The sequence below is a fragment of the Ahaetulla prasina genome, chromosome 6 (genome assembly GCF_028640845.1).
Source record: "Ahaetulla prasina isolate Xishuangbanna chromosome 6, ASM2864084v1, whole genome shotgun sequence".
NCBI classification, from domain to species: domain Eukaryota; kingdom Metazoa; phylum Chordata; class Lepidosauria; order Squamata; family Colubridae; genus Ahaetulla; species Ahaetulla prasina.
In genome coordinates, this window is record NC_080544.1 from 60666985 (window position 1) to 60680676 (window position 13692).

Genomic DNA, 13692 nt, shown 5'->3' on the forward strand with positions numbered 1-13692 from the left:
GGGGAAATGAAGCACTGGGCTTTGATAGCTATGTTGTGAATAGATATAGACATTTTAAAAATTATTCAGAGGTAAAATGGAATACAAGACAAAGAAAAAACCGAAAGGCCTATTTATTGTGAACAAAGATTGATTGAAGTATTTATAAATATCCAGGGAGAATAAGGGTAAACATAGGTACAGTAGTGGCCACAATTGTGGAAACCTTTTGGGGAAAGTATTTTCTAAAACTAGCTTTTTCTAAAACACCACTTTTTTGGGGGGGAGAGTAGTACCATAAATTATATATCAATAGAAAGATAATTTAATCAAGAACGTAATGCAATAACTTTTATGAAGGACTATTGCTATTAGAATAGCAGTTACAGTATAAAGAAAAGTGAAAGACATAGAAAAAATAAGATATACAAAAATTATCACCATAAAAAAAACAAGCTATACAAAAATTATCACGTCAGTTAACATTTAGTTGGGTAACCTTTAACATGAATTATGGCCTTACAACATCTTCCCATGGAGTGAACCAAGTCTTTTAGTTCTGTAGCTGTTATGTGAAACCAAGATTGAATGATTGCTTCTATTAACTGGGTTTTATTGCTGGGTCGCTTCTGATGAACAAATTTCTTTAGTCTGCTCCATAAATTTTCAGTTGGGTTAAGGTCTAGGCTATTCCCAGGCTATTCCAGCAGTAGAATATGATTATCTTGAAACTCCAAAAAAAAAAACCTGTGGTGTTATTAGCCATCAAACCTCAAAAATACACTTTTCCCAAAAGGTTTCCACAATTTTGGCCACTACTGTAAATTGATAAACAATATTATCTGTTTCCTATCAGAATTATTCTCTTACCAAAAAAATTTGCTACATAAGAGTAGAACTTTACAATTGCATTAATGAAAATAACCACTAGATCCCTCTTGGAGAAAATAGTTTATGATTAGTGGATTACATTTTTTTTGGTTGGTCAAAATGATATACCATAAGAGACCACAAGAGGACACCCTCACTTTAGAGAACATTCATGGTCAGAACTAGATAAGAAAACAAAGCATTCCTCCAATTTAAGAGTTGTTGCATTTTTTTCTTATTTTGTTTGTATGTGTTAGTAAAGTTTTTAAAAGAATACACTTTCAGTTTTCTAGTTAGAGAACTGGAGTGCTGAACTTCAATTCTCCCAGTTCAAACTGAACCTCATGGGTGAGGATATTTTTGGGTCCTGTACTTGGTTCTCAATCAATCCCAAATCACTTATTCAATACGATATTATTCTAACCGTATTGTTTCTAGGTGTTGTTTTGTTGTTAGAAATATTTAAATCACAGCTTGCCTAACATCAGTGTACTAAATAAATGTAAGGAATGGAGGGAGGGGGGAGCAATTTTTCTCTTTTGGGAAGTTTTTATAAAATTTCTATTCCACTTTATTATTAAAGGCAATCTCAAAACAGACAGGAGATTTCCCACTTTAAAAGATGTTTAATTAATCTAACTGAAAAACCAACTTAAACATAATATCCTAATTTTCTTTTTTTTCCCACTGAAAATTCATGAGAAAGGATGCTGCTTTTGCTTGACAGAACGGCTACAGAATTTCAGCAAAATGATCTTGGGAGCCAGAATGTTTGCAAAAAAGGTTTCAGTGACTGCCTGAGGTGTATAGACTTCCAGTTCTAAAGCAGCTTACACCAATCTTGGTTTACTTGACTCTGTGTGCGTGTGTGTGCGTGTGTGTACTTGCACACGTGCCTCGATAGTGTTGACTCTTGGCAACTGCAGGCAACTCCCTGCAGTTTTGTTGTCAAGATGTTGGAAGTGGTTTGCCATTGCCTGCTTCTTAGAGCTGCAAGAGAGTGACTGGCCAAGGGCACCCAATTCTTCATGACTAAAATGAGACTAGAATTCAAAATACCCCAGCTTCCAGCCTAACGCTTAACCACTACACAAAATTCATAAGGCTCTCCTTATAAATGTAATGGGCCACAATGCCGAAGACTGAAATACAACCTGTACCAACAAAATGCTTATGGAAATTAAGTGTCAAAAGGATTTCTCTTTCTAAAGATTATGGGTGAAAGCAAGGGTAGAATAGCCTATCAGTAAAACAATTTCCTTCTTGTTGCCAGACACAAAAAGATGCTCCCCTCTCTTCCTCTCCCATGGAGCCATTGCTTCTCTCCTCACTACCAGTGCTTGGATGCATTTGTGCCATGTTTCACTAGGTTAGTTAAAGACCTAGTTTACACAAGCCCTGGTTGTCTGTGTTGTCAGTGAGTTGGACCAATTTAGTCTGATCAGTTTATGATTCAGTGAAGTGAAAAAATTCAGAAAATTGGCCGAATCCTTGGAGTGAGATGGCAAGGAGCAGTGAGGTTGAGACTTTACTGATGTATCTCACTGCAAAACTCAGGAAAACATCTCAGGTTTTCATATAAATACTCAACAGCACAAGGAATAAAATGGAGCCTTCTGGAACACAACAGGTCAAACATAAAATGTAAAATTTTATTGATACATATTAAAGCAGGATATCATAGTATTAGAAGAGCCACATAACAACCCTGCGTGTTTTGAGTGAGAGTGTGGTTATTCAATGGGTTTCATGGTTAAGTGAAAGATCTGAACACCTGATTCCTAAAATCTAGGCCTCGCATATACTTCTTAGGATAAAACTAATGGGGCTATTCTATAGCAGAGTTTACAACTTAAGGAGAAAAAGTTGATGATACAGTGAAAATGCAACTAGTGGCTAATTACTTGACAACTATGTGTGATCCACCACTGTGAATTTTCTCACAGAATTCAGGTCAAATCTCTTGCCAACAAGAATCCATTATAAAAGAGGATTGCAGCCATCAGAGTTGAATTGAGACCCCTCATAAAATTGAGGACTGAGGCTTCACTGAAGTCTACGAAAGCTATAAGCAGGCCACAGACCCCAACCCTTCATTTGACTCACCGCCTGGTTGCCCAACCGCTGATTCCAGTTATTTGTAAAAAATCATTCACTGTGGGGGTTTAGAAGCTTTGATGATTTAGAGCTATTGTTAGTACCTGGGTGTGAATTGTGGCTCCCTGTCACCAGTACAAAAGGTAGAACAAGAGTTATTCCTTCTGAACTCAGATCAAGAGAAAAGGGGTGGTAGAGAGAGAGAGAAAAATCATTACCTTCAATAAGATCATCTAGTCTTACCTTTGAGTGGGTCAAGTATTGTCTTTCAATTCACACAATAACCAACACATTCAACTGAGGTTATCTCCTAAAAAGTATCACTACAACCTAGAGGACAAACCCTTTAAAAGCAGGCTACTTTTTCAATTATGATCCGTACCATCAGTCCTCAACTGGTTCATGTACAGTATACAGTTGCAAAGAAATAGTAATTGGAATTAGTGCAACTGTGGCATAAAATCTCTTGTTTTTCATCTTCCAAGTCTCTTGTTTAGTCTTGAGAAGATGTATTTTACAAGTAACGCACAGTACCTTTCAGTCTTTTTGCCAAACCAAGAAGCATGCACCTGTCAAGTCAGGTGTATCCAGTCCACAACCTGCAGGCCATATGAGGTCCTAGCCTAGACAGCTAGTAAAGTGGCCCCGCAAGGTTGTAAACTTTTATCATTATATGATTTATATACATTTATTATATTATATATTGTATATGTGGCCCAAGATAATTTCTCTTCACTCAATGCAGCTCAGGCAAACCAAAACGTTCCACACTCACTCTTTAACTTTCCCTTCTTTGCACCTGCTTTTTTCAAAAACTCCACACTTTACTCAGAGTCAACATGCAGCTTTTAGTTGAGAGCTTAGAGCGTAAGCACCAAGACAAATTCCTTGTGTGTCCAATCACACTTGGCCAATAAAAAATTCTATTCTATTCTATTCTATTCTATTCTATTCTATTCTATTCTATTCTATTCTAGTCTAGTCTAGTCTAGTCTAGTCTAGTCTAGTTAATAATCCCTACCTCTTTCTGCATTTATCATTAAATTATCAAGTTACCACAAAACATTAAATCAAACACAAAGAAATTCTCTAGGAGTCTTTAAAGTAAAAAGGCTGGACATCATAAAAACAGAATGGCAAAATGCTGGAAAAGACAATTAGTCCAAGCTTATGCTAAAATAGTCCAAGGTAAAATGGAAACTAGGGAGGGGTCTCAATTCAATGAAATAGCCTATTTGTACTCAGATAGTCATCAGCCTTTATCCACCAGCATATGATGAAAAAAACAGCCACACAAGATTTTAGATTGCTACTGTTACTCAGAATAGACAATATTCAGCAAGATAAACAAATACTTTTGATTCTATAGTGCAGTTTGCTAAAATACTATGACATTGTCTTTACTCACAATAACACCTATTTAGCTGTTTTCATTCTATCTAATCGAAAAGAAGAAAGAAATATTAAAGAACTGTAATACCATTAAAAATTAGAAAAGTAAAAGGAAATGGCAAGTTTCTAGTCCATAAAGGAATGAAGGCAGTTTTAAGGCATATTATAAGTTATACCTTTAAAAAAATCATAGTTCTATGTTTGTCTGGATAACTTTTCTTGGGAGAAGGATCTAGCACTCAGCTAATTTACATACCTATAATTAACGAATGAGTCTATTTGTCAGAGAATTTAGGAAACCTAATCTAAAATATAGTTCTATCCTTATTTAACAATCAGAGAAAAATACATTTGGTGACTGCCTTGTATAGTAAATGTTTGAAGTTAGGACAGTGATGAAAAAGTAACTTTGCAACCAATCCTCCCAGGTCAACAAAGCAAAGGAAATTTGAAGTAAGATCATTTACTTGGTGACTGCTTAAGAACCGAGTTAAGCAGTCCCAATTGTGATTGCTAAAAGAGGACTACCTGTAAATTTCTGCCATTTTTCTTGATGCTAAAAATTTACCTAAGCAGACAAACAAGACCTAACTTGCTGCAATGTTCACTTAATTTAGTCTCCTATCTTTGACCTCAAGGAAATTCTAGAGATCAAAGTTCCAACATCTGGTATCACATCAATCTTTATGATTAATATGTACTCTGCAACACAGAAATCTATTTCAATGATATTATTACTATTTGAATATATTCCTTAAAACAGAACATAGGTTAATTAATAAGAAATGAATTATGTAGTGCAAATAATGAATCACCCTTTCTTTCCATAGATCAAATGCAGCTCCAGAACCATATTTGATTCTTGGCCTAATTTCATGCAACCTTCTGCCTAGTTTCAAGCATCTGAAAATTATCAAATTTTTTAGCAGCCTGCAAGAAAGCAACTTGGTGACAAAAAGAGGAAGTTCTGTCCTTCAGCCCGGGCATTTTTAAAATTTTTAGCTTTACACCCAATCTTTATTTTGTACAATTCTAGATGATGTACATTAAGCTCTTGCCTATTTTTCTTACAACAGCCCTATGAAGTAGATTAGGTTGAGAGTGTAATTAGCCCGAAGTCCTCCAGGCAACATATAGTCTTCTGAAGTGGTCTTTCCCATAGATCTCCAAAATACTGTAAGGATAACCCTGCAATTCATGTCTTGAAAATTAAGCTAAATTTTGCACATTTCCTATTTGTCCTAAGTATACATTGATTGTTTTTTTAATGTGCAAAAATGATTTACAATCATCGTCTCTCATTCTTGGAATTGATAACTGAATGAGTTGATTTGTTCATAGTTTTTTCCTTTCAGTGATATCTTTCAAAACTAATAAAATGTTTTTAAAAATTTTGAGATTTTCACAGCCAATGGGGGAAAACAATAAACTGCTCATCAAGTCCGTTGCTTTGCAAATATGCCTCAAGGAAAACAAGCAAAGGATATACAGTATATGTTTAAAAATCTCATGCAAGTCCCCGTATCTCCCTGAAGCTAACTGGGGCTAACTCTTCTCTTGCCTTTACCAGTCCCTCTCATATGGCTCCCGGTAAGGCAACCCCAGATGAGCAAACACATCCTTCTCAGTAGGTGTGGACAGGACAATCCCAGATCCAGTTTTGAGGCCATCTGATCCTCGCACTACGCCGCTGCAGAGGGCATGCTCTGACAGACTCATGTCTTTAGTCTTGGCCAGGGCTCGCATGGAACGATTGAAGTGGGCTGAGCCAGTGAAGTACAACAAAGCACAGGCAAACTCTCTGTAGGGCACCACAATGATGTCGAGGCGCCTGTGGCGTCTGTCTCGGCCTGGCAAACGGCAGACTCCGAGATATTTCTGCTGGCTTTCATTGTCTTCCTGATTCACCAAGTCATCCGTGAGAAAGCCTGAGTGGAAAGCACAATACGTGAGACAAATACTGTAATATTAATGCAAAGGACTGAGAAGTAAGTTGACACTAGGAGCTACCCTCTTACTTAGATCAGTCTCAGGTCCTGCCAGATCAATGTAATTGGAAGGAACATTCCTGGAGGACAGGACATCACCAGGACATCACTGTTCACAGTGGCCTGGTTTGCCTTTTCATGATCATTTGCTATTAACTAAAAGCAAAAGAAAAGGAACAGGCTGCCCAAACATGAAGGACAAGTTTAAAAAGTACCTTAGAGAACAATCCATAGCCCAGTCATAATCCCCAAAAGTCCAAGAAAGAAAAAGAAAAGTTTTTCCCAGTATAACAGCAATTACTGATCTACAATATTCAGTGCCAAGTGCCAAGATCAACTCAACAAAACTAGGCCTCTTCTGTAGTCCTACTTATGTTTTCTTTAAATAGTTCTCAGGGTGGATACATTCAGGAATATGATTCTGAACTCCCACCCCCACGACATAACCAGCTGAAATTCTCATACCACTTTTATGAAGAATGTTGAGCAGTTTGTTAAATACTCCTTGGTGGGAGTGTCCATCAGGATGAGTCACCAATACATCCACATCTCCACAAGTGGGTTTTCCACGCCGGAAAGAGCCACATGCTATACACATTAGTTCAGGTATAATAGATTGAGCTGCTTCTCTAACCTTAAAGAGAGAGATCAGAGAAATTAACTGCTCTCAAGTATCACTTGTTATAATACCAGCAATTCTTGACTTATAAAGGAGAGTGTTTGTAGCTCAGGGTTGAAATGAGTCGTCCTTGGTGCTCTCTGAACTTGGTTGTTTTCTTCCAAACATTTCATTACCAAAACTAGGTAACATAATCAGTGGTAGTGGTAGTGATGTTACCTAGCATTGCAAGCTATCACTAGAAAATAACCAAGCTCAAAGGACGCCTCAATCCTCAACACAATCACAATTGGGACAGGAGCTTCAGTAAACAAAATAATGGAGTCACTGCCAATTTTATGACTTTTTTTGCTGCAGTCATTAAGCAAGTGTTAAAGGAACCTGGATTCTCCCAATTCTTCCAATTTTGCTTGTTGGAAACTATCTGGCAATCATGGCAATGGCAATCATGTGACCCCAGGACAGAGCAACAAATGAAAATACATGCCAATCGCCAAGTGCCCAAATTTTAATAACATGACTGGGGGGACATGTGATGATAAGTGCATGGACCAGAAGTAAGTCACTTTTTTTTAGCACCCTCATAACTTCAAACAGCTGTTAAAAAATGGTTGTAAGTCAAGAACTACCTGTAATTCAATGGCCTAGCATCTCATTTACTTGAATGCATGATAAATAAAACAAACTGAAAAGTGTCATCAAACTGAAAAGTGTCACCATAACCCAAATATTTTCTAATGAACGGTAAAGTAGTATCACAGAAATAAAGGGAAATCCCATTAGATTTAATCTGTTCTTCTTTGAATATAGAACCACAGAAGACTCCACATTGAAAACGATTCAATTTATTCTTGCCTGAGAATGGATGATTCTCCTGCTATAGAACTGCACCTCTTACTTCAGTATCATGTACGGGATCTTAAGCACAAGAAATTGACCGTTCTTTCAGAACTGCAAGTTAAATATCAAGAACTGGAACTCTCAATCCAATAAGTGTATGCTTATGTTCCCTGTAAGCCCCTTTCCTACACTGTCTTTATTAAAGCATCATTTGAAGGCAATTTCGGTATGCAGGATTATCAGTATTATGATGCCAATCATCCATTTTAACAAACAAAGACATAGCTACCGGTTCAGAACATAGGGAGTAGGGGGGAGGGGGGGAAATCAGTTTAGAGGATGAGTGCCCCTTGTCAGTCTCCAGGATCATCCTTCATTAGTGAGGAATAAACCCATTAACCTTTGCCCTGCAACATTTGGAATCACCTTCATGGCTTTTCTAATGCAGATCTGCCCCCTCTGCATCCCCAATTAAGTTTTCTTGAAAGCAGCAAACCCCATACTGCACCTTGGATCTTCCACAGACAGCAGCTAATCCCTTCTTTCTCTTGTCTCTTCCTTGAGGTAGGCAAGAGAAGGGTAATTCCATCAAATCCACAATAGGCCCATTCCCAAGGGCGGAGGCTCCCCAAAGAACTTTAATCCTATGTAAGGGGTGATGCCCTACCTGGCAACTATGCATTCTTTAGGGGCAGGCACTGTGACTGAGTGACAGCGTCATGCTGCCCAGTGCTGCCATGGCAATTCCACTGTACAGGAGGAACAATGAAAAGTTGTTTTTTTTTAAATGTGGCTTAGATCTCTGAATGTTAAGAGCTGCATTAATATATAAACCGTACTGAGGTACGGTCCAGCCCAAACATATAAAAACAAGGGGGAAAAAATATTTTGCTAGAGGGGTGCAAAGCATTCTTTCTTTACCAAGAGAGCAACAAGGGAAAATCACAGATGTTTTTGTCAATCATCCTACCAGTTATCTGAGAATTATTTGGAGAAGGATTGGCATAACATATTTGGAATTTATCAAGGCTTTATTAGTGAAAATTAAAGCAGAAATGATGTTGGTAAACTAGATTGATTTTAGGTCAGGTACAAAGATTCACAGAGCATAGAAATAAAAATATATCAATGTGGACGGAGGTTTGGATTTCTTTCTCAACCAATTGTTGTAAGGAACTCCAACTTTTGAAAAAGGAAATCTTCCATTTTTGCAGTAAATGTACCTAAAAAGGGAAATTGATTTCTGATAGGCAGAAGTTTGGATGTGATTAGGGCCACGTTCTTTTGTTTTTGAGCAAATATGGAGAGAGAACACTGCATCAAATAAGAATCATGGCTTGGATGGCTAATATATAAAAGGAAGTAAGCTAAGCCAGTCTTCCTCAGCTTGTGCTATTTGAGAGGAGGAAAAAAAAGTGCTTTCCAGTTGTGAAGAACATGAGGTCATAAAGACTTAGGTGGTGAATAAAGATGAGACTGGGAAATGAACTCCACCAGCAGACTAAAACTAATTTTACTAAGCTTAGCTATAGTAACAAAGCCTTGCAAGTCCTTTCCCTTTATACATCCCTATGAATCAATGAGGTGCCTGCCTGAGTCACTTCCAAATGTTATTTTGTTTCTTTGGATTTAAAAAAAATCACCTCATTTTTGCCTTGGTAATAGCGCTCGATATTTTCATCAGTCATCTTCCTTACTCTCTACACCCGACATAATGAAGTGCCCTTTCATTCACCCCTTGATCTAAGGCACATATACCTGCTGTTGTATCTTGGCTCTTTGCAAGACAGGGTGACTCCCAGTTTTAGAATTTCAAATAATAAAGGGGGGGTGGGATGCCCAAACATCCAAAAATAGGTATGCCAGTAATAAGTTTGGGAGATGGGTGGAGTCAACATAGAAAATATGTTAGTGTTTAAATACATAAAATCTCTAATATGGGATCCCTTTGGAAAATATTTTGGGGAGTTTTATTTGGCAAACTGCCAAGTGGAAAAAATATGAGTCATCAATAAAACCCAGACGGAATAGCCTTATGATTAAAACCTGGTGAAAAATAGCCTATGATCTTCTGTCAACATCCTGCTATAGTTTCAACAAGGTACTCACAGTCTGTTCAATTTCAGCAGCTTCTTGCCGTGGCATGCGTTCCAAGAAGTCCTCATAATACTTAAGGCCGATAACTTGCTGGCTGGTGAGAGAGGCCCTAGTGCGGATGTCATCCAGAGTGCGAAAACCCTGGGCAGAAAACATAACAGAATTTGAGGAATTTTGTTTTCAGTAATCCTTAATAAGCGATATCATAGAACCTAGAACCCACCGCTGATGTGGTGTAACAGGAATGACAACACACAATGTGCTGTTTGTAATATTGTCCTGATTTCCCCCTGCAAATCACATACATTTTTTTTTCATGAACAGAAGCTCAAAACATGTGAACATTCATTCATTCAAAACACACACACATACTCACACACATGATCATGGTAATTGCTACTGGAAAACAACATAGTGGTTCAATATGAATTTGACCCTTTTGCAAGTTAAGACAGTTAATACATAAACTGTTGCTATTGGTAATAAAGGAAAAAAGATTGATACAAATAAAGTTAACACATTATATCTTTATACACGCTATAAAGTAGGAAGAGAGGACACTAGCATTATGTGTCCAATATAGACAGTATAAAATCTCCAGAGGAAGCTGCCCCCCTGAATAAATCATAACTAAAAAAGTAGCAATACTAATATAAACTCATATGCCTTGCAGCAAAGATATAACATGAACAAACAGAAGGCAATGACCACAGAATTATTGCTATATAGAGGATAGAGAATTACCTGCTGGTACCACATCTGGCTAGTCTTTACTCCTGCTCCCCATATATTGGAAAATAGTTCTAGCACTGAGACATTGTCACTGATGTGGTCTAGTTTTCGAAGGTGCCCACTCTCCAGGATTTCTACGATCTTTTCTGCCATCTGTTTTCCAATTCCGGGAATCTTACAGGCTTCCTGAAAGGAAAACAATGAAACAGCAACTAGTTCAAAGCAAAGCTCAAACACTGATTTACTCTGGTATGCTGTGTTCATTATCTCTAGTGCACACCTAACTTTCTAATACAGACCCCCATCCTAAAAAAACACTACGATTAGCATTTAGAAAACGATGCAAGTGTTACAAACACCCCCTTGTATCTTTTACTTTTGGCCTACAGATCTTTTGTCTGAATCTCAAGGCAGCTTCAGCCTTCCTCTGCACTCTTTTCAAAAGATCAGAAGTTCAGCATAATCTTGCTAAAAGATTCTGTATACATTGTAGAATTAGTAAAATACTTTCCAAAGAGCAGGATGAAATAACAGGGATGTGTAAGTAGGATGCAGACCACAGTTATTTGAAATTACCTGTCCATATAACATTAAAAAGAACACAAATTGGAACTTTTTCTGCAGAAAAAAAAAATACTAACAGAAAAGTACAGATATCTCGGAGAAAGTAAATATTCAACAGAAAAACAGACATGCTTCGCACATTTTGTCTCCTTTACCTGATAAGATGTGACAGGCTTATGATAACTCTTGAGTGCATTAATAGCTTTCGTGTAACCTAGACCCCTCCACTTGTCTCCTTGGACAGAGTAGGCTTTAGCCAGCACTTCCAGCTTCTCTGTAATGCACTGATTATGATTAATTTTCTTGCTTTCAGAAGATTGAGCACAAACCCACTTGCCAGGGGAACGGCATGCCGACGAGCCTTCTGACAAAATGTTCAGGTCTTGGCCTGACTTCAGCGCTTTCAGTTCTTCCAGAGTGACAACAGCTTTGTCCTCTTCAATTTCTTCATCATCTAACGTCCTCTTTGAGATACACAGAACAAGCAGAAGAGGGAGCAATGAAATTGAGTGATCATTTATCCAATCACAGAATATGAGCTCATTCTGCTACAATATATAGACATTGTAAAGCATGGGGCACAATTCTTCATTTTCTTTGTTTCTTTTGTAATATTTGTATTGCTTTTATCTTGTTAAAATTTCTTCAATAAAAATTATATTAAAGAAATAAAAATAAAATACAGAGCAGAATTAAGACCCATGAGAAATAATCACAGAAACCCAGAGTCAAAGCAAATATCAATTGAACTAGCAGTTTCATATCTACAATTTATGTTCCTAGTAATAGTGATCAAGAATTAGGAAGTACAGATGGCAAAATATCTGGGATGACCAAATACAATTGATTGTCACAGTAAAAATGTTCTATGTTTAAAGCACGGTAAAAAGTAATAATGAATATTTTGTTCCAAGTTATATAGTTACTGGTATTTGCCACCTCTACATTCTATAGCCATAAGAAGGCACCAAAATTCCATGTAAGATATCTTGGGTACCCTACTAGGAAACTCAGAATAGAAAAATATTGGACAATAGTTTTTACTTTTTATTCAGTGAAGTCCAGATAATAAATGAAAGTCTTTAGGAAATGTACAAAATGCAACCAGAATATTCTGAAATTATATTGTAAGCTACCCAAAGTCATTCGATACAAGATGGGTGGCAAATAAATTTCATAAATAAATAAATAAATAAATGCCAAAAAAATAAAAAAAATAAAGGCAGAATGTACATCAACATAGTTTGATCAGAGGGTTGCATGATAACAGAAATAATTTACTACATATTATTTTATTCTATTGTCCTATATTTTTCTGAAAAACAAACATAAATAAAAGATATATTTTATGAGCCTAGGTTTACTAAGGATACTTTGATTTTTACTAAGTTTGTTTATTTAAATATTAAAATTTTTAAATATATAAATTTAAAAAAAACTTTTGGATTTTTTTTTAAATATAAATCAGGCAATTTGTTTTCACAGTAAGGGGTAAGTAAGGGGTTTCCAAACCTTAGCTAAAAGTTTTGCACTGGCTAACTTTAACAGAAAATCCCTGGCTTAGCCTAAAAATGTATAATCAGGCTCACCTGTGCAGCTTCCTATTGATTTTAGAAATTTACAGAAAGCCTTCATTTCATGACCAAAACTGGGGCCAGAATTTTGGCCACCAAATGAAGTGATTGTTACGTGAAATTCCCTACACAACCAGTTCACTTAATGACCACAATCATGGCACTTGTAGTGCAGTCATTAAGCAATTGTTGCTTAAGCATAGTTAAATTAGCAGATCCCAGGAAACAAGTGGAGAGGCAGGGAGAGAAGGATTTTAGCACCAGGGCTCTCTGCAGGCACAGAAGGGCAGGGAGAAAAGGATTTTAGATTTGTGATTTTTTTTCCTGCTGCCCCATGTCTGCAGAGCTAATACATACCGGCAGAAGATTGCAAATGGTAATCACAAAATTGCTGTGCACTTGGTAACCGATCATAAATATAAATAGGTCACCCAGCACCCAGATTAGGATTGTGGGGACTGTAAGGGAGGCATACAATATTTTACAAGGGCCAGAAGTGCTTTAAAGCACCTTTTCCAAAACCATCGTAACTTTAAACAATTATTACGCAATTGGTCGTAAATCAACAACTACCTGTACAGTATCACAGAAAGACCTGATCTCAGTGTTTGATTCTTTTTTCAGTTCCATAACTGTGTTCTCTGCTTTGGGGTGAACCTTATCTTCGTTCAGTAATGGTGGGTATTCCACTGAAAAGCTGGTCCTATCCAGATATCTGCCAAGAATTAATAAACAACAAATAATTGCATTTGGGGCATTTCTCTTATCAACTAAAGGCAGATGAAGAACAATATTAAAAAGGGATAGGAAATTCATTTGAGATATATTCTTCCAAAAGACGTTATTTTTTTTCAAAGCTTGCTATAGTGAAGAGTCTATCCTGATTTCCAAATGTTTACTGTTTATATTAAACAGGCACATACTGGAATAAAAAGATCAT

General features: G+C 36.9%; 1 protein-coding gene across 7 annotated transcripts in view; it reads right to left on the bottom strand.

The window, feature by feature from the left end:
- POLL (DNA polymerase lambda) overlaps positions 1–13692 on the bottom strand; it is a 21467-nt gene continuing 7775 nt past the window's right edge. For all 7 annotated transcript variants that reach the window (XM_058189381.1, XM_058189378.1, XM_058189380.1 and 4 more), the window contains exons 4-9: positions 13326–13467; positions 11334–11642; positions 10627–10800; positions 9895–10023; positions 6792–6960; positions 1–6266 (exon numbers count right to left, since the gene is read on the bottom strand). In XM_058189381.1, the coding sequence (XP_058045364.1) occupies positions 5902–6266; positions 6792–6960; positions 9895–10023; positions 10627–10800; positions 11334–11642; positions 13326–13467 (1288 nt within the window). In that variant the 3' untranslated portion in view covers positions 1–5901. The remainder of the gene's footprint in view (positions 6267–6791; positions 6961–9894; positions 10024–10626; positions 10801–11333; positions 11643–13325; positions 13468–13692) is intronic.